Source organism: Dipodomys ordii, unplaced genomic scaffold (genome assembly GCF_000151885.1).
Source record: "Dipodomys ordii isolate 6190 unplaced genomic scaffold, Dord_2.0 Scaffold79, whole genome shotgun sequence".
In the NCBI taxonomy this organism is placed as follows: Eukaryota; Metazoa; Chordata; class Mammalia; order Rodentia; family Heteromyidae; genus Dipodomys; species Dipodomys ordii.
The window spans coordinates 4,276,906-4,301,046 of NW_012267295.1; the positions used below are offsets into that span (position 1 = coordinate 4,276,906).

The window sequence follows — 24,141 nt, forward strand, 5'->3', positions numbered from 1 at the left end:
GGCTCTGCCCTGCCTCTCTTCGCGGGCTCCCTCTCCCTCTGCGCTTGCTCCGCCCCCTCTCGGGGTCCGCCCTCTCCCACGCGTGCTCCGCCTCTCTGCGCTTGCTCCGCCTCCGCTCGGGCTCCGCCCACTCACCGCGCGGGCTCCGCCCTCTTCCCATGCGTGCTTCACCTCCTCTGCTTTGCTCCGCCCCTCCCAGCGGTAGCTCCTTGCTCGAACCCCACCTCCTGGACGTCACCACGCCCTTTGCGTGCGTTGTGCACCCCGGAAGCGCGCTCCCCCGGGAGTGCCGTCCTCCTGCCAGGCTCTCCCGCCCCGGGGATTCCGGGGCTTCCCGCGGGTCCTCCAGGAGAGCCACCTGCAGGGCCCCTCCGCCCCAGGTGCAGCGCCGTCCGGGAGGGGCTCTGGGGGCTTCCTCACCCTGTCCAGGCCGCTGCATACCCCCCCAGCAGCTGCAGGCGGGGTCCCCAGCCCTCCTCTCCCTCCAGCCCTTTCCTCAAGACCTCCGCTTCCTCCGTCCCCTCCTTCCTCTGTGGATCTTTCTCCACAGAACAGCTGAGGGATTGCTTTATAAAACCAGCTGCCTTACTCCTGCCTTTCCACCACCCCCAGGGTCCCTCCAACGCAGCCAAACCAGAGCCCTCCACCCGCATTGCTTCCCCCCAAGCTGGCCTCCTGCTCCCCCCTCTTCGCTCACTCTGTGCTGCTCTGAAGCCCCATGGAGCAAAGCTGTGCCTCCTGGCCTTTGCACTTGCCAGTCCCTCTGCCTGGGATACTTTACCCATCTGCACGACTGACCCATCCACCTTCTCTTCGCCTCCATATTGAACCCCAACTTCTCTGATTTCACAGCTTTGGGCTTTTTGTTTCTTATTGCTACACTGATGTACTTCTAAGTTCATTAAACTGTGGTAGAGTGCTTGCCTTGAGCTGAAGAGCTCAGGGACAGCACCTAGGCCCAGAGTTCAAGCCCCATGACCAACAAAACAGAAACCAAAAACCAGTCTGTACACACAGCAGGTTTGAACAACTACAAAAAAAAAACCCAACATTTCTTCAGTAAGGGCTATAGGTCCACACACGTGTGTGCGTGTGTGTGTGTATGCGTGCGCACGCATGCTTGCACCAGTTTTGGGGCTTGAACTCAGGACCCTGTGTTCTCACTCTCACCTTTCACTCAAGGCTGGCACTCTACCACTTCAGCCACACCTCCACTTCCAGCTTTTTGCTGGTTAACTGGCAGTTAACCATGTCTGCCTGAGTTGTCTTCAAACTGGGAAACTCCTATCTCAGCCTCTCAGTTTCCTAGTTAGTTGGATTATAGACATGAGCCACCAGCACCAGGCTGAATCTATTCTTTCTATCAGCCAGTCTTTGCAAGTTGGAAACGTAGTGACATGTTTGACTTAAGCCCTTCTTAGATTCCTTTGTCCTGGGGGTGAAACTCCAGCACTGGGGGCAGTGTGGCCTCATGTGAATCCCCCCCCGCCACCAATTAAGCTTTTATAGTCCTGATCATCATCATGATCCCTCAGCCTCAGGACCTCTGCACATTTCCTCTTCCCAATTCACATCTTCCCCGTTCACCCAGCTCACGTTCTATGAATATACTCCATGTACCCCGACAACTTTGTGAGTGGGGGCAGCACAGAGGAGCCAACCCACAACCCTGTGACCTTCTGGGCCCATGTGGCAGTCCTGAGCTCAACGCCACCTGTTCTCTGGCTCTGTCACTGGCTGTCAGTGTCTCGTGGGAGCCTTAGAGACACCATCCAGTGTGGATCTCTCTCCTGCCAGCAGAGAATGGGATCTGTCTTCAGATCAAGGGGAGATGCCCCTGTGGTTGGTGACAATGACAATGTGGTTGGTGCCTGGGAGGCTGGGTGGAGTTGTGTCCCCTCTGTCCGTGGCCTGGGTGGTGACCCAGTGGGTGGTTCCTTCCTGGGCAGGGTACAAGGCGGAGGTGACGGTCAGCCAGGTGTACGCCGGCAGCATCCGGGTCCTCAATCGCCACTTTTCCCAGGACCTGGCCCGCAGGGAGTCCAGCGCCTTCCGCGGTGAAAGTGCCAAAGCCCAGAAGATGGTAAGCAATGGGGAGGGGGGACTGGAGAGAGGGGCAGCAGGGGCCTGGTAGGGGTGCTCGCAGGGTCACAGCTCCGTTTAGGCACCGGGAGACTGGACAGCTAGGCAGGGCGGGTCTGGGTAGCACGCTGGCATTGGAACCCCATCATGAGGCTGTGGGTACCATTAGGGTTTTAAGAAGAGCTGGTTGTGCCTGGGTCCCTGGAGGGAGAAGAGGGGGCTGGGTGAAGGTGGGAGCTGCAGCGGTGCCCATGGGGAGGGGGAGGGACAGCCTGGCCTGGAACGGGGAAGGGGACCAGGCATGAGGTTTGTAGGATGGGGGGGAATCTGAGGGGGCCAGGTCACTAGCGGGGTGCAATCCTCCTTGCAGCTAAAGGAACTCATCTTCAGCACCCGCCTGGGCGCTTTCTACAACTCCAGCTCTGTCTACTCCTTCGGGTGAGCTGTCCCCGCCCAGCACCCCCCCCCCAACTTCAGTCCCCAGGGCATGAGTCAGAAGAGGCCTCAGGCACTGCTGCAAATGGAGAAACTGAAGGACTGAGAGGGAGCTTGCTTCCTGCCTACGGCCCCCTTTCTCTGAGCTCAGTTTCCCCGTGTGAAGCATAGGCATGGGGTGGGGGGGGGTTGGTGGACAGACTGGTGTGCTGTGGTGGTGGTGGGCACAGATGGGCCTGGCAAGCCATAGCTGAGGCCAGGGTGGGAGGGGCTGATGGACAGCCTGGGCCTCAGGTTCAGCCCTTCCCTGCATGATCTATGGCATCCAAGCAGACCTCCTGTGCCTCAGTTTCCTCTCCTGTAGTGAGGGTGGGGAGAGTCAAATATGGGGCTTGGAAACACTCATGAGGCCCGGGCCATGGTCGGTTCCTCTCCCCGCCCCTGCCCTGCAGAGCCGGGCAGGAGAAGCCGAAGTCTCCTCCAGCCTCTGTCCCTCCCATCTGCCTGTCCTAGGGAGGGGCCCTTCACCTGCTTCTTCTGGTTCATTCTCCAAATGCCGGAGCACCGCCGGCCCATGCTGAGCCCCGAGGTGGTGCACACGCTGCTGGTGGAGGAGCTGCTATCTGTGGCCAACAGCTCGGCCCCTGTTTCCTACAGGGAGGAGTACGAGCTGGACCCCGAGGGCCTGGTGATCCTCGGTCAGTACTGGGAGGGGGACACGTGTGGACCTGCGAGACAGGGGAGGCTGTGTGTGGGAGGTGTTTAGGACACCCCAGCAGGAGAGCCAGGCCAGAGAGCCGGGTGGAGGCATTCATACTCAGTCTCAGACCAGCCTGGCTCTGATCCCCTGATCTGCCACACACCGTTTTTTATTTTTCACTGCATTTTACTTTATGTTCCGTTCTTATTTGTTTGTCCCTTTCCTTTTTAACAGAAACCAGCGTGAAAGACATAGTTGAGCTGAATTCCACGCTGGGTACGCGACTTTTATTTATTTATTGAGTTTCTCCCTTTCCTACTTTCCTTTGTGTTGAAGTTTTCCTTGGCCTCTTTTTTTTGGGGGGTGGGGTGGGGACATGTGGCTTCTATTGTGGATCCTGGGAGCCCTAGACCAGGCCAGGCCAGGTGAGCTGGACAAAGGACTCAGAGCAAGGCTGGCGGTGCTGGCGTGAACAAGTGTGTGTCTTGTATGTGGACGTGTGTGTTGCCTGTTAGGTCGAGCGGCTGGGTTATCCTGGTGCACAAGCTAGGGTGCTGCCCATGAAGTGGTCTGTAGACTCCTGGAGTTGTGCAGTGCACTGCTGGGCAACACTTCCGTGTTGTCCTGAACACAAGCCCTTGAATGTTCCCATTCTTTTTATACCGTCTGGAATTTCCACCCAGAGTGGAGGCAGGAGGGAGCATTCCAACCCTTTCAGAGAGAGGCAGGGGGAAAGCTTAGCGAGACCTTTCCTGCTCTTCCCTTCTCCGGACCTGCTAATCACGTGCACACTTACTGCTATGGTTGGTGGAAGGGCATGCTGGCGACCAAGGCACAACTTCCAAAAAAAAAAAAATCAAGGGGCTGGGAAGGTGGCTCAGTGGCAGAGCGCTTGCCTTGCATGCCTGAGGCCCTGGGTTTGATTCCTCAGCACCACATAAGCAAAAAGAAAAAAGCCAGACTTGGTGCTGTGGCTCAAGTGATAGAGTGCTAGCCTTGAGCTGAAGAGCTGAGGGACAGCGCCCAGGCCCAGAGTTCAGGCCCCACGACTGGACCCAAAAAAAAAAAATCAAATCAGAGACTGGAGTCAGGTAGTTACCTGTGGCTCACACCTCTATATAATCCTTATAATCCTAGCTACTTTTGCAAGGCCGGGAATCAAGATTTAAGTTAGAAAAGTTTAATGGGATTCCCTCCCAGCCCCGACGCTTCTCAACCTATAGCTGGGTGCAGTGGCCATGAGCTTGTCAACCCAAGTGACATGACAAGCTGTGATCAGGAGGTTTACAGGTCCCGGCCAACCCAGGCAGAGACGTTCACAAGACTCTTTCCCCCTGGGAGTGAAGCTGGACATGGTGGCCCATGGCAGCCAGCCCAAGAAGGCACATGGTGATTCTAGCAGGTGCCCGGGCAAGCAGTGAGGCCCTAGATCTAAAATAACCCTCAGAAAATGCTAGAGGCATGGTTCAGCACTATCCCGCCAGCCTAGCAGACTCAAAAGATCCTGAGTTCAAGCACAACTACAGCCAAAACTTAAAAAATGCAGACTGGGCACTGTCCTGTTGTAGTGCAGGGAGCTCCCCTGGGGCTCGGAGGTCTTCGCTTCAGCCTGCAGCCTCGGGATGTGCTGATGGGCTTGGGGGGGGGGTAAATCCAAGCCCATCAAGGTGGCTGAGCACCTTGAGAAATACTGGCCAGAGTGCAGACAAGGAAGCAGGGAGTCCAGAGCCCAGCCCTGCCCTGGGCCCTTCTTGTGAGTTCCAAGGAGACCTCTGCTTCCTCCTGGGCCGGGCTATGGGAGTCTGAGGCCCTGTCACAAAGTTCTAGGCCAGGAGCCCAACTCCACACATTCTGCATGGCAGTCCAGCCATTCCCTGCCACCACCTGGAGAGGCAGAGTGAGTGCTTCAGCTCATCTTTAGGTGCAGAGGCAGCCTTAGGTTCAAACAGAGGAGGTACAGGGGCAGGGCAGAGGGTGCACTGGAGGGGGCTGTCTAGTTCCCAGAAGATGCTTTGTCTGCATTCCAGGTCACCGGCCTCATTGGGGGAGGCGGGAGGGAAGAGGAAGCTCTGTCTTGCCAGGCTCTGGGTACAGTTTTTGATCCTTTTGTCATTAAGATACTGTCACTCAGTCCTGTCCTTCCTGGAATCCAAGGGACAGAAAGAGGAAGAGACAAGAGACTCTACCGGGCTGTCAAGCTTGGCTGCTACCTTCTGTTAGCTAATAAGCCCACGTTAGAACTGGGTGCGTCTCAGCAAATGCAGATTCGATGTCTTTTACAGTCTCAGTCTAGTCTGCCTGCTTTGAAATGGCTCCTTTGGAAGTCCCAGGCAGCAGTTAGCGTGGTCAGCCTGGGATCACCCCAGGACAGCCCTGCTGGGCTCTGGTGGGAATTGAAATTGAGGTAGAGACTGGAAGGAAGCTAGGACCAGCTGCAGCTCTGCGGGCCCAGCTTCCCATCCGCCTGCTTACATTCGTGCGTGGGTGCGAGTGTGGCTTGGCCTGCACCGTGTTGCCTCTGATTTGTGGGTATCCCCATGTCTCTGGACATCCTTCTGTGCCTGTCTTAGTGCCCACTGGAGCCCCTGGGCACAGTGGCTCAGGGCCAGGTGACGACTGGGACCCTCTGGGATGGCTTTCTGAGTTCTTCCTCCAGGCCAGGCTCGCCTTGCAATGCATGCTGGGTACTCAGGGCCCTTGAAGTTCTGGATGTAGCCTCTGCTCACACTGTGACCCTCAGGCCGTGCTCTGAGCCATTGCCTCCAGAGTCCTCCTTGCCTGCCTTGGCTCTTATCTGCTATTGTCCTCCAACCAGCGCCCAGCCCTCCCTCTCTCCGGGCTCATGTGGCATGCGGAGTTGAGTGAGCTTGCTGAGTGAGTGAATGATTGACTGTGGAGGAGTGCGTGGATGAGGGAATGGATGGAGAGGCACGCTGGTGACATCCCTCTCCTGGCATCCTGGCCTAACAGTGTCTGCCTTTTCCCTCTGGGGTCTGTCCCTCCCCGCTCCAGGCTGTTACCGCTACACCTACGTGGGCCGGGGCCAGGCCCTCCGGCTGAAGGGGCCCGATCAACTGGCCTCCAGCTGCCTGTGGCACCTGCAGGGCCCCGAGGACCTCATGCTCAAGCTGCGACTCGAGTGGATGCTGGCTGAGTGCCGAGACCGCCTGGCCATGTACGACGTGGCCGGGCCCCTAGAGAAGCGGCTCATCACCTCGTGAGTCCTGAGGCAGACAATGGAGGGACCTGGGGGGTCAGAGGTCACATTCAGGGCGTTGAGGCCGGGGTAGTGACCTCAGAGCTGGGGATCTAGCCTAGAGGGGAGGAAAAGGGGAGCCTGGAAAGGGTGATGTGCCACAGGCACCCCATTCCCCTTCCTAAGCCTCAGTTGTTCTAAGGCTGAGGCTGTGGGGCCCTCCGGCCTGTTGGAGTTCTCCAGAGTCTAGCAGCAGTCTGGACCTTCAGTTCCCTCTGTGGCTTCCTAGGAGGCACAGGGCTTTGCCTCCCCCCCCCTCCCTGCCCCAGCCTTGGTTGTCTCAACTGGGACACGGGTGCACCTGCCAGGGTCAGTGCCACCCTCCTCAGGTACAGCCAATGCCCGCCATTACCACCATCGTTCTAGATGGTCTAGTTGGGACCCAGCAATACCGGAGCAGTGTGGAGTTCAGCAGTTGGTAAGTGGAGCCATTGAAAGGTCATGAGCAGAGGAGTCAGGCCCTGGGACATGGAGTATGGGGTGAGGACAGAAGGGCAGGGGGTAAGGCAAAGGGATGGGCTGGAAGTGGCCTTGGGCCCAGGGTCTGGCCCCCTTCTCCTCTAGGGTCTTGCAGAAGATGGGCCAGGCTGCAATGGTGGCTGTATACTTTGTGCCAGGCACAGGACCTGCTGTTGCTGGCGGGGGATGGGGGGTGGGCAAGGACCTGCTGTTGCTGGCGGGGGGTGGGGGGTGGGCAAGGGCGTGGGGGGGTGTATTCAACTTGCAGGAGATGGAGGGAGAAGATTCTGTATGTGCAGATTAAAGCTCTCCTTAATGTGAGCCGGGAACCATGCTCCCCAAGCCTTTGAGAATCCAGCTCTGAGGCCCCAGGGCCCCGCTCCTTGCCTCCTGTGACCCTGATCTGGCTGGTGTGTGAGAAGCTCAGAGGCTCTGGGCGCCATCTGATTTCCAGGCTTCTCCTGGGGCTTTCCAGTGCGCTCCCTCAGCCTGCTTCCAGATCCCCCTGTTCATGGGGACTCCAGCATCACTCCCTTGTGTATGTGTTGTGGGGGGTGGCTAGGGTCCTCAAACTCGCACCCCAGGGCTGTGTTGGGGCCAACAAGACTTTAATGGGCAGAGGGGCACCACCTAGTCTTAACCCCGTTCCTCATTTCTGAGCTCTATACTTCCTTTACAAGAGTTGGTGAAAGTTACTGCAGAGAGTCCTCAATAGTAAGAGCTGAGGCCCCCCACAAAGTTGAGGGGCCTCCTGGATCTCCTGGTGCCAGTTCCAACCAACAGATACCTAGGTAATGGATGAAGAAATCTCCATACAGTGGTAGCTCATATTTAATATTTTAATATTAATTAATATTCCAATACTCCCATAGGGTGAGGAACGGGTATAACTGGCAGACATGGTTAAACCAAAGAAGTCTCCAGGCCCTCTGCTTTTATAGTGTCAGATTGTTCTAGAAGGGAATGGAGCAGAAGGGCATATTCAAGCCAGGCAATGGTGGCTCAAGCCTATAATCCTAGCTACTCAGGAGGCTGAGGATCATGGTTCCAAACCAGCCTGGGAAGGAAAGTCTATGAGGCTCTTATTGCCAATTAATCACAAAAAAGGCTGGAAGTGATGCTGTGGCTCAAGTGGTAGAGTGCTAGCCTTGAGTAAAAGAACCTCAGGGACAGCACCCAAGCCCTGTGTTCAGGCCCCAGGACTGGCAAAAATAAAAACAAGCAAACAAACAAAGGGGCAGATTCCAAGAGGTAGATAACAGGGTACCAGGAAGCAGTAAGATCGGTAGTTTGGGTAAAGGAATCTGGGAAGCAGTGAAATGGGCTACACGTGCAGGTACTGACAAGATTACTGCAGAAGGTCAGACTCTCTACAACCACACAGCCCGGTTTTCCCCTGAGCATCATTCATTCTCCAAGCACACTGGTCAGATCTCCTGCAGCCAGTCTCAGGCCCAACAGGGCCGTAGGGTTTCCCCTTCCTGGAAGCTGAGGTTGGGAGGTGGGCTGAGCTGGTGGGGAGGAGCAGGTCAGTGCTGAAGGCTGAATGGGGAGAGGGCTTTGACAGGGTCTGTGGCTACCACTGCAAGATGGAAAAGGTAGCGGTGAGGGCAGGTTCCCCAGTGGGGGGTTGATCCTCTGCCAGGCTCCTGGGGTGCAGAGTTGAGGCTCGTGGAGGGGCTCAGGTACTCGCCCATGGATGCCTCTATTTCTCCCATGGATGCCTTTGGCCAGACCAGGAGACAGCTGTGAAGCCAGGGTGGCCAGTTTCCTGCATCTTGGTCTGTTTAGGTAAAGGGATGGGAGAGTTAGGACGCCCCTGGCATGTGGGGAGCACCCACATGTGTGGGAGGGGTCCAGCACATGCCTCTCCTTGCCAGTGATAGGTGGGGCCTAAGCTTGTCCATCTGGAAAGCAAGCAGTTGACCTCAGCAAGCCGGGGAGACAGTCGATCACGGCTGACATGGGACTTCAGCTACTCTGGGATGCCAACATGCTAGCCTTGCTTGCTTCTTCTGAGTCTCCCAGGAACCAAGCTCAGAGTAGATGCTGGGGGGGTCCTGGGATCCCTAGGCACCAGACACACATGTTCTCTCCCTGACCTAGCCCCAAAGGTCAGGGGTTAAGATGGGTAGCCCATGAGGACGGCAGCCGGGTCTCCTTGCCAGGAGACTGATTAGCCTGGGGGACCCGCGGGACAAGGTCACTGCCACAGCTGGATTGTAAGCACCAAGCCTGGAGTCTGCTCCTCTCTTTCTGGGGAGCTGGTTGACCTTCAGAGGGCCTCCAGCTGGTCCCCAGGACTCAGAGAAGGTGGACCGACCAGGGGTACAGGCCCTGTGTACCCTCTTCAACCCTCCTGGGGGCTCGGTGGGGCTCTCGCTGCCCCCTCCTTGCGCAGACCTGGGCCTCGCTGGAACCATTCTCCATTCCTCCAGGGTCTATGGCTGCAGCCGTCAGGAGCCCGTGCTGGAAGTCCTGGCGTCAGGTGCCACCATGGCTGTGGTGTGGAAGAAAGGCCTGTACAGCTACTTAGACCCCTTCACGCTCTCTGTGCAGCCTGTGGCCTTCCAGGGTGAGGGGTCCCTGGGGAGGGGAGCAGGGGTGGGACAAAAGACACACTCTCAGGAGAGAGAAGGTTCTAGAAGCTCCTTGGCTTGCTGCCTGCTCCCATAAGAAACTTCTCCCATCTTCTTCCTCATGCCCCTCCCCCCATCCAACCTTTGGCCTCCTCTCTCTTCTCCTCTTTTCTCCCCTCTCTCCTCCCTCCCCTCCTCTCACTGTATCCCTGCTTCTTTCTTACTCTCTCCTCCTCCCTGCCGGCCCTGTCTGTCTGTCTGTCTGCAGCAGGCCTGAGAACTGGCAGGTTCAGCCCCAGGCCATCCTCAGCCCTTGGAGAAGGTGTCAAGAGCAGATCTCCCCTTCCTATGTCCACCCGTGGCTTTTCCCCAGACCCCACAGGCCCTCCACCTGCCCACCCCACTCTGTGCCCTGCTGGCTCCTGGGCTGGCAGAGTCTTTTCTGGAGCTGTGGAAGGGAGGCATGCTTTCCCTCCCCTCCCCGCCCCGCCCCTTCCTTCCCAGTGCCCCTCCCTTCCAGGCCAATGCTAGGAGGTCCAGCCATGACCCCCAGCTGGCCTCTCCTGGTTTCTCTGGCACAGACAGGAGCGGAGGCGGTGAGGGGACTTGGCAGCCTTAGGCCTGACTCCGCCAAGCCTCCTTCGCCCTCCTTGTCTTAGAAAAGGAGACAGACTCCCTCCCCAGCTGCCACAGCTGAGGCTGGCCAGTTGGCAAACCCACCTGTGAACTGCTCCGTGCGGGGCCACCATCAGTGGCTGATAGTTATGGAGCACTTCCGGGGTCCCCATTTTGCAGATAAGGAAACTGAGGCTGCCCTCACACGGTCGCACCGGATCACACACTTGGCCATTCAGGCAGTGGGGTGCCAGGGTGCTCGCTGACCCTAGCCTGATGGGCAGCATGGTGGGGTGGGCCCAGGGGCTCGGCCTAACCTGCTGACCATTCTCCTGCCCAGCCTGCCAGGTGAACCTGACCCTGGAGGGCCGCCTGGACCTGCAGGGTGTCCTCAGCACCCCCTACTTCCCCAGCTACTACTCGCCCAGCACCCACTGCTCCTGGCATCTCACGGTGAGCCCCGCCTCCTCCAGATCGCCACCCTGTGCCCAGAGTGCCTTCCTGGGGCCTGGACGGGCGGGGGAGGGGTCCTGTCCATGTCCGCCGAGACCAGGGTCTCCTGTGCACCACAGCGATGCCTGTTTGTTCTGGTGGTCTACCTTCTCTCTGTGCTGTCTGGGAAGGTGGGTGCCCCAACCTGCCCTGGTGCCGAGGGTCACGTGGGGACCTGCCACTCTCTCCCAGGTGCCATCTCTGGATTACGGCCTGGCCCTGTGGTTTGACGCCTATGCCCTGCGGAGGCAGAAGTACGACCTGCCCTGTACGCAGGGCCAGTGGATTATCCAGGACAGGAGGTACACCGAGGGGCTCCTTGATCCCCCTCTTCCGCCGGGGCCCAAGGCCAGGCCCCAGGGGCCAGCTGTGGAGATGCTGGACTCAGTCTCTGGCCCCAACTCTCCTCCTAGGGCCTCTGAGAGGCCTGAGGCACACATTGATGGCTTGAGTGGCATTGTAGTCAGGGTGGGCTGGCCGCTTCACCTGGGTGCTGAGCCCGTCAGACACCCTGACATGGAGTCTGTGGAGATGATGGGCGGGGCCAAGACGCAGAGTACCCGCGGCCTCGGTCACAGCCCCTCACGGCCTGTAGAGCTCCTGTGCTTCCGCACAGCAGAGACAGACCCCAGCTTAGGAGCTTTGGTCCCTGCCCCCCTCCCCTGCAGGACAAAGGGGGGTGGGCAGGGGCTCAGACATCTCTCCTCTGCTGGGAGTGGAGGGAACTAGGAAATTCTGGGAGGCACCACCCGTCCATGTGCGCACGCTGGACGCTCTGTGGATTGGCCAAAGGGAGAAGGGGTGGCGGCCACTGGGGAGCGGACAAGAGGGGCAGGAGGACTGGAAGGAGGGGCCCGGATCCCACTGTGGGGGAGGGAGAAGTATGGGGAGGAGGGGGAGTCTGAAACTGCCATTGCTGAGCAGGGGTGAGGTGAGGGGGGCCGGCCCCAGGTGTGAAGGCTCACCTTGCCAGTGGGGAGTCCAGGCTGGAGGCAGCCGCTCTGCCTCCCTTCCCATGTGTGGCCTCGGGCTCTGACGGGTGAACTTACAACGCAACGGTAGATGGCTTGATTTCTTGGCTTCACAAATTTTGAGCCTCTTTGGAAGGCTCGAGCTTTCTAGGATTCTGTGTATTGCTGCTGCACTGTCACTTGTATGTTCAAAGGCCCAGCCAGAACCAAGGTGTCAGGGCCACCCTGCCTGTCGTGGATGCCCAGCCCCTCACCCTCACCCAGGCTGAGCGGTGTGGGGCTCACCCCGCTGGGTCAAGTCCGGAGTAACAGGAGCTGGCCCGTGACGCAGGTTCTGTGAATGGAGGTGCAGAGTTGCGCTGTGTCCTTCGCTCTGGTGTCTCAGAGCCCTGTGGGGAGCGGTGATGGGGACCGGGCTCTGCAGAGTTGATCTTCAGGGGACTCTGTGCCCAGCACCGGCATCAGCAATGGTCACCTCCCTAGGGAAGGGTGTGGGGGGGGGGTTCCAGGAAGAGCAGGCACCAGGTGAGGCCACAGTCGGGCCTGTGTCGTCTCCAACCACAGACAGTGACACGTGCGTGGGTCACCCTTGCTGCCACATGGGGCCTGTAGCTGGGAGGAGCTGGCGAGGATCGGGGCGAGGGGCTCCCCAGAGGCAGTGATAGGGTGGATTTTGTTGTTGCTGTTGCTTATAATTTTTTTTTGCCATTACTGGGTTTGAATTCTGGAGCCATGTGCTTGCGAGGCAGGCGTTCTACCACCTGATTCATGCCTGCAGTCCATTTTTTGCTTTAGTTATTTTTCCAGCAAGGTTCCTAGTTCTTACTCAGGGCTGTCTGGGCCTTCATCTTCCTGCCTCTGTCTCCCAGGTAGCTGGGATTACAGGCGTGCATCACAAGAGTTTTAATGTGGAACTCGGATGGGAGGATCTTCATTAAAAGTTAACCAAGGGTTGAGGTGGAGCCAGAGGCCCAAGTTCCATTCCAGCGGGGGGAGGGGGGGAGGAAGTCTCCCCCATCCCCACTATTTCTGACCCTCTGATCTGAACCGTGTGTGATGGCCTGGACATCCAGCCTAGTCCTCGCCACTGAACAGGGAGGGGAACGGAAGCCTAGGGAGGGCTAGGGTCTATCCTTGTCTTCTCTGCCTTTAAGCTGGGGATGGATTTCAGGGTGCAATGGCAGGGTTGCGGGGGTGGCAGGGTGAGGCCAGGCAGCATTCGCCTCCCCCTGGGGTGGTGAACAATGCTCATAGGAGTCTGGCCATCGGGGTTCTGCTGGAACTCTGGGCACCCCTGTCATCTGTGGGGGTAAGTGTGACAGGAACCCACATTCCAGAACTTCTGCTTCCTACTTGGGCAAGGACTCACCTCTCCTGGCTGCGGGGGGGGGGGCGGGGGGGAGGAGGGGACTCATGTCCAAGGCGAGGGTGAGGGCTGGGCGTGGCTCAGTGGTGGAGCACCTGCCCAGCATGCATCAGGCCCCAGATTCCAGGCATGAACATCAAAGAGTGAAAAACAGTAAAAAGCTAGTTCCCGCGCCGGCCCAGACACGGCCCAGCTCCGCGTGGTGCTGCTGACGGGCTCTCCAGCAGCACCCGGCAGGCTTGGAGCTAAAGGCATTACCGTCTCCTTTGGCCTCAGCAAGGCACGGGAAGCGGATGCAGCGTCCAAGTCTGCTTTCTGTGGCGAGGACAAAATGTCAGAGACAGAGTCGTGTGTTAGGAACAGAGGTTTGTGTGCCTCACAGCTGCAGAGGTCACGAAGTTCAGGAGCCCAGAGCTGGCATCTGCCCAGCCTCCGGGTGAGGCCTTGGGTTGGCATCACATGGCCAGGGCGTCACATGGTAAGACAGAGCCGCCCTGGCTTTTGTAACAGACCCGTTGGGTAAATCCATCCGTGCATTCATCCACCCGGTGCCTGGCATGGGAGGGAAGACGCAAGTGGCCACCTTCAGTTTCGGAAGCCCCAGGCCGGCCCTCCTTGGGGTGCCGTGGGGTTTGATCATGATCACCCCATGTGGCTGGATGCTGGAAAGTTCTGTGAATGAGCTAGCACTTGCTGGAAAATCAGCTGTGTGGGTGGTGGACGGGGGCGGCCGCGTGGGGAGGGGCTTTGGGGGTGGGGAGGCGGGAGCCATCATCACGGCAGAGGGGTCTGAGCCTCCCTGAGCAGCTGGCAGTGTAGTGATAAGGAAGGCGGGTTGGGCACCTCACCTGCTGCCCTGAGTCCTTGGTCTTCCTCTCCTGACTTCCTGTTTCCACGTAGCCAGACAGAGCCCCGGCGCCCTTTAGCGACTTGTGCTGTTGAGATGTAGCTTCTGGCCCCCTGGTTTCCCAGAACCCTCTCTCCCCCGTGGCTCAGGCTTACCCCCTTCCCGGAACCCCCCCCCTCGCCTGCTTCCTCTGCTGTGACGTCTTTCTCTTGTGATCTGCCCGATCATTTCCATCACTGCCAGCCATGAGGTCAGACAGAGCTGCAGCCACCCCCTCCCCAGGCCCACGGGAGCCCCCCTGGGGCCGGCCTGACCCTTCTGCTCCCCCAAGCCCTTGGGTGGCCAGCAACCACCTGTAGCTACACCATGTCTGGTGCCCATGCTGAGGATGGCACTGGCGGCAGCCGGGGCTGGGCCTGCAGCTGGCCGTGTCAGCACAAGTTTTCCTAGAAACCGCCAGCTCGGGTCCTACCTGGAACATCGGCTGGGGGTGGGGACGTCACCCTGTCATGCCAAGGCTGAGTCACGTACCCAAGGTCACACCCGATGTGTCGGGTGGCAGAGCCAGCCCTCCACCTCGGCTCTGCGGCACCATGGTCAGTGTGCTGGCCCCCCGGGTGTTGCCGCTGCCCCCTGGTCAGCGCTGCTGCCCTGACCTTACTGTCCCTCCACCTGTGCACCCCCCTTCCTCCCACTCCCCTCCCACCCTTCCAGCCAGCCACCCACCCCATAGTTTTCTACTTCCTCAGGGCATCTCTGCTGCTTGTCTAGGAGAGGCAGGAGGGGGGAGAGGTGACAGTGAACCGGGGGGGGCCTCTCACCCCGCCAGGCATTCCGCAGCTCCCGGTTATCATGTCACATCTGTGGACCGCCTGTAAAAAAGGCCCTCTTCAGGTTAAGTGACTCGGAGTGAGTTAGGCACTATAGCCCTTGAACTCTTGTATGTCTCCCACTAAGAAGACATGTGTCCCCCAAAGGCTGTCTGGGGAACAAGATGCTGGGGTACAGGGTTGGGTCCCGTGGGAAGCCTATGCCAGCCTGGCATGGGGCAACCATGTCGCTTCATCCAGGTTGAAATGTTCTGTTCCCTCAAACCAGCTCTGAAACCTCCTTGTGTCTCCACAAGTTCCATATGGCCCTGTGGGGAACAGTGAACCCACCCTCTCGGAATTCTAGATTTGTCAGAGCTGACTGCAAAAAAAAAAAAAAGCTGTTTTCTTAGCTGGAAAGGGCAGGGGCCAGGCTTGCTCTGCGGCGCCCCCTGGTGGGGCCTCATCCCTGTTGGGTGCAGCCTGGCTGTGGGGATCCTGGGGCAGGAAACCCTGGTTCAGGGTTCAGTTTCTCTCTCCTGACCCTTTTACCTCCTTTAAAATGATTGCTCTCCTAAAGCAGATTTTCCTTAGACAGGTGATAGGCCCATCGTTACAGTGTTAGTTATTAAACCCGAGAACATTTTGAAATATTTATTATGGTAGTTGCTCTGGTCTCTCGTACCTATGGTAAGCTGTGATCTAAAAATAGTAAGTAGAAAATTCCAGAAATAATTGATGAGGGCTCAGGATCTTTTTCTGGCCTGTCAAGTGCTCCTCTTGTGATGGAATGCTTTTTTTGGGGAGGAGGGGTTCATTGGAGATAAGAGTCTCATGGACTTTCCTGCTCAGGCTGGCTTTGAACCACAATCCTCAGATTTCATCCTCCTGAGTAGTTGGGATTATAAATGTGAGCCACTGGTGCACTGCCTGTTTTGGAATTCTGAGGGACCAGACAGCCAGCTGGCGGTGAGGAGGGGTTTGTGTGATGGACAGCCCCACTGTACAGGGCAAACTCCCTACCTGGCTCTTTCTAGTTTCCCATCCGGGGGCCATTTCGGCCTTCCTGCATTTGGAGTACAGCTCCCCCCGGCAGTCATTCCTATTTGCTCGTGGGGTGCTCCCTTTCCTGGGGGTCATCCCTGGGGGGCGTTCGCACTTGGGATGGATGAGCAGCTGTTCTGTGGGGAGGGCCCCACCACGATATGAAGGATTCTTGGGTGCCCTGACCCAGCCCAGAGATGGGAAGTCTCCCTCCTGGCCTCTGGGGAATCTGTTTCCTTGTGGCAGCTGCCCCCCTCCATCTTCTCTTACTTGAACAGAGCGTCTTCCCCCAGGGACAAAGGGGTCACCTGGATGACCCCTACTTGGAGAGCAGCCCGTGGACTCTGTAACAGGGTCCTAGAGAAAGGACCCTGGAGCCCAGAGAGTCCCAGAACCCACCAGGGTTATGGAGCCAGCCCGCCAGCCCAGCCAGTGCTCGGATGGGGAGACAGCGGCCCCTCACCCCACACAGCACAGCACAGCCCTCCCATCAGGGCAGCCAGGGTCCCTTGCTTCTTCTGACCTGTGGAAGGTGTTGCCAGATCCCAGGTAGACCCAGGTGAACGTTTCCTAATCAAACGAGCAGGAGGAGCAAGCCTCAGGGACAACCCTTTCTTGCTAGAGTCTCAGCTCACCAGTGATTGGCTGGAATCTAGACTGTGAAAGTATGGGGGTGGAGAGGGGGATGGGCACTGAAGGCCCTGGAGCAAAGGGACAGGCTGCTTTCTAGAAGATAGCTCTGAGAGTGAGTAGAAATCAAGAGAGAAGGAGTGTGGGTGGCGCGGCAGCTCCCCATTGCTTGGGGCTGCCCTGTCTACACATGGACCCTGGTTGTGCTTTGCCTTGAACTGGGAAAGCAGCCCCTGTGTCCCTGAGTCACCTCTGGCCCCCACCCCCACCCCCAGGCTGTGTGGCCTGCGTACCCTGCAGCCCTATGCTGAGAGGATCCCTGTGGCAGCCTCCACCGGCATCACCATCAACTTCACATCCCAGATCTCGCTCACGGGACCCGGCGTGCAGGTGCACTACAGCTTGTACAACCAGTCAGACCGTGAGTACAGGAGGCAAAGCTCAGCCCCTGTCCCTGAACCCCTGCGGCCTCTCCTGCAGCCTCCTGGACAGGAGGGACTGCGTTACGTGTGTGTGTGTGTGTGTGTATGTGTGTGTGCGCGCGCGTGTGCACACGAGCACACAGATGCACACGGCTTTGGGTGTAGCACCTACAGGCTGCGATGTGTATTCAAAGGCAAATACACTCTCATCTATCCACAGGCATGTTTTGTGCATGTGTCTGGATGTGGGTACCTGGAACCATTGTGTACCCAGGTGCCCAGAAGCAGATGTCTGTGGGCACTTGCCATGCATGTGTGAGAACAGAGGAGCATGCATCTCTGCATGTGTTGCCTGAGGGTGCGTATCCTAACGGTGCCTTCCTTGTTTCCATGGCCGTCTGTGGGTGCCCAGCCTGCCCGGGAGAGTTCCTGTGCTCTGTGAATGGCTTGTGTGTCCCAGCCTGTGATGGCATCAAGGACTGCCCCAATGGCCTGGATGAGAGGAACTGTGGTGAGCAGGCTCACCCGCCCCGCCCTCCTCCCGCCGGCTTCCCTGCACTGCTCTGAGCTACGCTCCCCAATTATGAGCACCCCAGAAGTGAGGGATTGCCACTGCGCTAAGAGGACAAGATGGAAGCAGAGTGGGCCACCACGGGGCAGTGCCAGCGACAGGCTGGGTCTCCTGATCAGCCATCTGCCCTGGCCAGGTGTCCCAAAAGGAGCAGGGGTGGCCGGGGAGAGGGGAGAGGGCCGGGCCACCAAGGGGGAGGTCCTCAGGGAAGGTGAGCATTCTCCTACCGTTCCACACCAGGAGCTCAGAGGGGCTGCTGTCAACGCTTCCTGCCTAGCCCTGAGGTGCAGCTCAGGGTCCTGCTGCTTCCCCAGACCAATAGCTCTCTCCTAAATTCTGGCTCCTGCTCCTACAGCCACCATCCAGGTGGCCAGGCAGGAGACACTTCTAGCACACCCCTTGTTTTCAGTCTATGGGGAGAGAGGTCAGAGAGGGGGATGTGCACCCCTCCGGAGGAATCCACCAGGGGGCTGGGAAGAGGCTCCTTTCCTGGTGCTCAGCCAGGTCACCCGTGACAGGTCATGTCAGGTCTGTTACCACCAGTGTAATGGAAGGGGAGAGGGGCTGTCTCAGCAAGTTGCTGTGAGAGCCAGGCACCCAGCGTGGAGGATTTGAGATGGGTACAGTGTGGTACAGTGCGTGTTCCAGGGGCGGCGCCAGTTTCCAGCCTGGCCCTCGGCCCCGTCCCACCTGCCACGCTCTGTCCCCCGCAGTCTGCAGAGCCACATTCCAATGCCACGAGGACAGCACGTGCATCTCCATGTCCAGAGTCTGCGACCGGCAGCCCGACTGTCTCAACAGCAGTGATGAAGAGCAGTGCCAGGAAGGTAGGGAAGGGTCCCACCTCACTCCAGCCCTCTGCATGCCTCCTCTGAGCTTATGCCAGTAAGTCCTTCATCCATCCACCCACCTATCCATCCACCCACCTGGCTGTCCAATCACCGATGCATCCATGCACCTGTCCGTCCATCTATCCATCATCCAGCCACCTACCCTACCGCCTATCACCCATCCATCCACGCACCCCCCCACCCACCTCATCCATCCACCCTCATCCATTCATCTGCCTGTCCATCCACTCACCTATCCATCCATGCATCTGTCCATCTATCCATCATCCAGCCAGTTACCCTACCTACCTTCCTGTCCATCATCCATCCATCCACCCACCCACCTATTTATCCATGCATCTCCCCATCTATCCATCATCTACCCACCCACCCACCCGACTCATCCATCTTCTGGTCTCCAACATCACCCTAACTGTCCATTGATTTGTACAATCATTCAGCCATCCATTTACTGACCTGTCCAACGGCCTCTGCTCCTGTGCACACTCCTTTGCTATGTGTTCAGTAGCTCCCTCCCGAGAGGGGACACAGAGATGTGCTCTCATACCAGCTCGGGGTGGGGAGCCAGGCCCTGCCTGCCCAAGAGCCTAGGGGAGGCTCTGGGGACCCTTCAGGGTGTTCAGGAGACCCTCCCCTAGTCTCCTGGTCTCTCCTGGTGCCACTTTCCCGGGCCTCACTTTGGAAGGGGTCCTTGGGGCTCAGAGTCCCACCCTCGGCGGCCTGCCCCCACCCCTCCACGCCAGGAGTGCCTTGTGGGACCTTCACCTTCCAGTGTGAGGACCGGAGCTGCGTGCGGAAGCCCAACCCAGAGTGCGACGGCCAGCAGGACTGCGGGGACGGCTCCGACGAGCTCCACTGTGGTAAGCACTACTTGGTGTATGTGGCGGGGGGAAGGGGGGGATGTGGCAGGGAGGGGAATCTCCCCCCACCCAAAGCTGCAGGGGGAAAGGGCGCAGCAGGGGCCTGGGAAAGCTGGAGGTGTGGCGGCATGGCAGGGTCCTCCAAGGGCAGCTGGAGAGAATCTCTTACCACATGCCTTCCCATCTCGCGCCATCTCTGTGGACTGGCCTCTCACTATTCTTCCTTCCCTTTGTTCTTTCTCTGTCCCTCTGTTCCTGTCCTCCCCCCCCCCCGTCCCTCCCCAGACTGTGGCCTCCAGGGGCCGTCCAGCCGCATCGTGGGCGGGGCAGTGTCCTCAGAGGGTGAGTGGCCGTGGCAGGCCAGCCTTCAGGTTCGAGGTCGGCACATCTGTGGTGGGGCCCTCATTGCCGACCGCTGGGTGGTGACGGCAGCCCACTGCTTCCAGGAGGACAGGTGAGAGGGTGGCCGGGCCGGGGGAGAGGGGGAGCTGGGAGGAGGTGCGGATGTGCGGATGGAGTGGAGGGGAGGGATGGGAAGAGCCCAGGCTCCACCTGACCGGCTCTGTGTTGCTGGCATATTGCTCAACCGCTCTGTGCCCTTCTTGTGGTGTCTGCCTTCCGGTGGGTCTGTGACTCATCCCCTCAGTCCTTTACACATTCAGCAGTATTTGTTGTGTTCCTACTACGGGCCAAGTGTGTGCTGGATGCTGGGGATACAGCAGCGGGCAAAGCTGCCCCCATGCCCCCTCCATGATGAGTTGTGAGGGGAAGGCTGGGCGGGTCTGGGATGCCCCCCGTGACACCTCATCTGGCACCTAGCTGAGCCCTTCTGCCCATCCGCTTGGTTGGCTGAACTTCCTTGGTGCTTCCCCTCCCTTCCCCCGCCCCATCTGGTCTCCAAACCCCCCAGGCCCCTCCCATGGCAGAGGCAGCTCTCTAGCGCCCTCTGCAGGCACCAGCTAGCTCCCTCCAGATGTGTGTCTTTAACCCTGCTCTGACTCCCCACTGTCCTCAAGGTGAAGGGAGCCCCCACCACACCCCAGGTTGCATGCTAGCTTGGGAAGAGTTCCAGCAGCCCCAGTCTGTAAAGTGGACCCACAGAAAAGGAGAGAAATAGCTGTGGGGTGCCTGGCACTGGGCCGGTTCTGCTACATCCTGCATCTTAGGGGTTCTGTGAAGCTGGGACTGAGGTGGAGGGTGGAGTTCCCTGCATTGAGCCACAGCCTTGATGGGGCAGGGCAGGGCGGACAGGGAGGAGGGAGGGGGAGGGGGAAGGCTGGCTGTCACAGGGCCCCTCCCCCACCCGAACCCCCAGCATGGCGTCGCCGGCGCTGTGGACGGTGTTCCTGGGCAAGGTGCGGCAGAACTCGCGCTGGCCGGGCGAGGTGTCCTTCAAGGTGAGCCGCCTGCTGCTGCACCCCTACCACGAGGAGGACAGCCACGACTACGACGTGGCGCTGCTGCAGCTGGACCACCCCGTGGTGCGCTCCGCCTCCGTGCACCCGGTCTGCCTGCCTGCGCGCTCCCACTTCTTCGAGCCGGGCCTGCACTGCTGGATCACAGGCTGGGGCGCCCTGCGAGAGGGCGGTGAGCAAGGCCCCGGGGCCCGCGCGGGGAGGGGACACAAGGGAAGCGGCAGGTAGCACAGGTGCCCACCTGGGCGTGGAGGAGGCTGGGGTGAGCCCCAGGGCTGGGCAGGCTTTCAGAGAACAAAATCCGTGATGCGATCACAGGCTCTGCCCTCTACCTGCCTGCCCTTCCTTTTCTTCTGGAAGGACATTTTGAGAACCTAGGCAAGCTGGGCACCAGTGGCTCACACCTGTTATCCTAGTTATTCAGGAGGCTGAGATCTGAGGATCATGGTTCAAAGCCAGCTGGGGCAGGAAAGTCCATGAGACTCTTATCTCCAATAAACCACCAGAAAACCGTAAGTGGTGCTGTGGCTCAAGTGGTAGAGCACTAGCCTTGAGCTGAAGAGCTGAGGGACAGCATCCAGGCCCAGAGTTCAAGCCCCAGGACCAATAAAAAAAAAAAAAGCACCTAGAGGACCGGGCGTGAGCAGAGGACACGGGGACAGGCTCAGGGCTCCTCCGCTTGTGGACATGCACTGCAAGGATGGTTCAACAGCACAGATCGGATTTTCAGGGGGACAGGACTCCATGTGCCCTGCCTGATTCAGGGACATGCATTGTGGCACATGTTGTGGATGATAAAGAGGCTCTGAGCCCCAGCCAGAATTGGACAGAGACTGGATCCCAGGATCCAGGCCTGGAGATTCCTGCTGCTGTTCAGAGGTGGGCTCCTACCCTGTACCCCTCATGATGGGAGCCACCGTCTCAGGTGCCCCCAGTGCTTCCAATATGCACTCAGCCAGATACAGCCTTGCTCTAAAACCTCTGAGTGCAGCTTTAATGTGTGCAGCGCCACCAGTGCTTTCCAGTCAGGAGGGAGGAGGGCAGCTGTGGCTGGGCCTGTTGCAGAGCTGGGGGTCAGACCCAGGGCCTTGCACATGCTGGGCAAGCACTCGACCACCGAGCCACACCTCTACCCCCAAGTTGTAAAGACAGGCACTCTCCTGGATACTTTGAAAACACAAAGAGCGGTAGCAATGCAAGGATTGGGTCATTAATTCATTCATCAACACATTCCTGAGCACCTACTATGTGCTGGGATCAAGGCAGGCAAAGGGGATAAAGCAAGAACATTCTTGAGAGCCATAGGGTTAGGGGACACAGGAGACAGTGGAACACTGGTGGACACAGGACACAGCAGCCCTGGCTCCAAGGACGAGCAGGCAGCCCCCAGGGGAGCAGGAGGTGTCCTAGGCAAAGGTACCTGGGTCAGACTCAACCTGAGAATGAGATCCACTGCCAGCACGAGGGGGCATGGTGGAGGGGCAGGGGTGTATGGGAAGAGGGAGGGAAGCACAGGCAGAGCCTTCCGGGCACCACAACGGGCAGGCCTTCTCCCCACGTGCACCTGAGAACCAGCTTCAAAACCGGCGCCCAGGCCCACATCAGACCTGTAGCCCTTGGGTGCCATTCGGTGCCAGTGTGTACAGAGCTTGCGGGGAAGCTGGGCGATTGCAGGGAGGGAGGACTCTGTGCTTTGTGGACAACCCACAGCGGAGGGGGGTGGGGAGCTTTGCCAGGGCAGGGGCACACCCCAGATGGGACCCTGGCAGGGGGAAGGCAATGAGATGCTGGAGGAAAACACTAACAGGCTTTGAGTGGGGCTCCACCAGCCACAGGGAGCAGAATGACAGAGGGGCCAGGGCTGTGCCTGGTAGGGGAGAGTGGGCAGAGATGAGGAGCATCACGGGGGGAAGGGCCGGGCTTCCAGGAGCCTGGGCCCTCATGTCTGCCCTGCAACGCTTGCAGGCCCCACGAGCAACGTTCTGCAGAAGGTGGACGTGCAGCTGGTCCCGCAGGACCTGTGCAGTGAGGCCTACCGCTACCGGGTGACCCCACGCATGCTCTGTGCCGGCTACCGCAAAGGCAAGAAGGACGCCTGCCAGGTGACTTCTGCGGGTGCCAGCGAGGGCAGAGGGAGGCGGGGGGGGGTCAGCTCAAACCCAGGCCCGTCCCCTGCCCCTCAGGCACAGGGTCACACAGGCCAGAGGCCACCTGGAGGGAGGGTGGCTGCCACAGAGAAGGCAAGGCAGCCCAGGGATGGGGGAGGCGGGGGACACACGGTCAGGAGCCGCTGGCAGCCAGGCCAGGCTGGTCTTGGCTGGTCAGTAGATGGTTTCCAGTGGTCATCTGACTTTTGCTGTCCCCTCTGACACAACCGTCTGCTCTTCTCAGGGTGACTCTGGTGGTCCGCTGGTTTGCAAGGAGCCCAGCGGCCGCTGGTTCTTGGCCGGGCTGGTCAGCTGGGGCCTGGGCTGTGGCCGGCCCAACTACTTTGGAGTCTACACTCGCATCACGGGGGTGATTGGCTGGATACAGCAGGTGCTGACTTGAGGAGCTGGCCTGTCCAGGGAGCCCCGGGCACCCAGCAGGCCAAGGAACAAGTATTCTGGGGACAGGTAGCCACATGGAGACTGGAACGGCGTCCTGACCACTGCCGTGAGATGGCACAGGGAGGGGGGGACTGGCCGCGGCTGGCCAGCCCAGCCTGGGCTCACCTCTGGCCCTTTCTCCTCCAGCTCCTTCCTCCTACCCAATGACTTGGGGTGGGGCTTCAGTGGAGGGCTCTGTTTCCAGCCCCCCCCTTCAGTGTCAAACATCCGTGTCCCTAAGGGCACACAGAGTCACCTGGGGTGCCGGCTCCTGACTGCAGACTCCAGCCTGGGCAGTCCCTGGCGTATCTTGGAGGGGGGTACAGGGGACCCACAGAGCCTTGGGGAATCCCCAGGGGACCAGCTGCCAAGTAAGCCAAAGGGCGGGGGCAGCCCCACCGGCGGGACCCCTGCTCCCCCCCAGTCTCTCACCACCGGGATTCCGCGTCACCGGAGGCCAGCTGTCTGCCCCGTGAATAAAAGGCTGACCTAGCCGCCTGGCCTGAGTGGGCCCCGCACTGTCTCCTGTCTCCCGAGCAGGCCTGCTGTCCCCGTGGCACCACCGGGGGAACCCCGAGGAAGGCCATGGTCAGCGCTGGGGAGGGGCAGAGTGGCGGCCCCCTCGGGAACCTCAGGAGTCCGCGGGCACCGGGCAGCACAGGGTGGTCCTTGTGGGGGCACCAGGGCTGGAAGCACAGCGTGGGTCTCCTGCTCCCCCGTGCCCCTCGTCCACACCCCCTACACCCTGCAACCAGAGAGGATGGGGATGCGGGTGGGAAGGATGCGCCGTGAGCTGGGGCATAAGGCCATCCCAGGAGGCAAAGGCAGTGGGCTGGGCTGGCGGGTGGTTTAGGACCCCCCCGGGGGTCCTGGAGCCGAGAGCTGGCTGGGGAGGGGCCAGGGCACTGGGGGGAAGGGGAGGAGCCGCCGAGGGGTGCTGCCAGGGAGGCCTCCAGCTTGAAGGAGGCATGATGATGATTAGGGGGGGCTCGGGTGCGCACCCCCTCCCTCCGTGAGAATGGAGGAGCTGGAATGCAAAGGCCCCTCGTGGGTCCCAGCAGGAAGCCAGGTGGGGAGGGCGCAGGTCTTTTAACAAGGTTCCAGGGGACTCTGCTTGCTGGGGCAGTGGAGGCTGAGGGGGCGGATGTG

At 59.5% G+C, this 24,141-nt stretch overlaps 1 protein-coding gene across 1 annotated transcript in view; it reads left to right on the forward strand.

Moving 5' to 3' along the window:
* Positions 1 to 22,964, forward strand: part of Tmprss6 (transmembrane protease, serine 6) — a 25,094-nt gene extending 2,130 nt beyond the window's left edge. Inside the window, exons 2-17 of the mRNA XM_013024836.1 lie at positions 1,950 to 2,083; positions 2,453 to 2,520; positions 3,031 to 3,215; positions 3,452 to 3,493; positions 6,230 to 6,434; positions 9,371 to 9,507; positions 10,467 to 10,579; positions 10,811 to 10,920; positions 16,561 to 16,706; positions 17,120 to 17,218; positions 17,992 to 18,105; positions 18,873 to 18,989; positions 19,275 to 19,443; positions 20,305 to 20,576; positions 22,370 to 22,506; positions 22,796 to 22,964. Of these exons, the coding sequence (XP_012880290.1) occupies positions 1,950 to 2,083; positions 2,453 to 2,520; positions 3,031 to 3,215; positions 3,452 to 3,493; positions 6,230 to 6,434; positions 9,371 to 9,507; positions 10,467 to 10,579; positions 10,811 to 10,920; positions 16,561 to 16,706; positions 17,120 to 17,218; positions 17,992 to 18,105; positions 18,873 to 18,989; positions 19,275 to 19,443; positions 20,305 to 20,576; positions 22,370 to 22,506; positions 22,796 to 22,954 (2,207 nt within the window). The 3' untranslated portion in view covers positions 22,955 to 22,964. The remainder of the gene's footprint in view (positions 1 to 1,949; positions 2,084 to 2,452; positions 2,521 to 3,030; positions 3,216 to 3,451; positions 3,494 to 6,229; positions 6,435 to 9,370; positions 9,508 to 10,466; positions 10,580 to 10,810; positions 10,921 to 16,560; positions 16,707 to 17,119; positions 17,219 to 17,991; positions 18,106 to 18,872; positions 18,990 to 19,274; positions 19,444 to 20,304; positions 20,577 to 22,369; positions 22,507 to 22,795) is intronic.
* Positions 22,965 to 24,141: the final 1,177 nt, after the last annotated feature.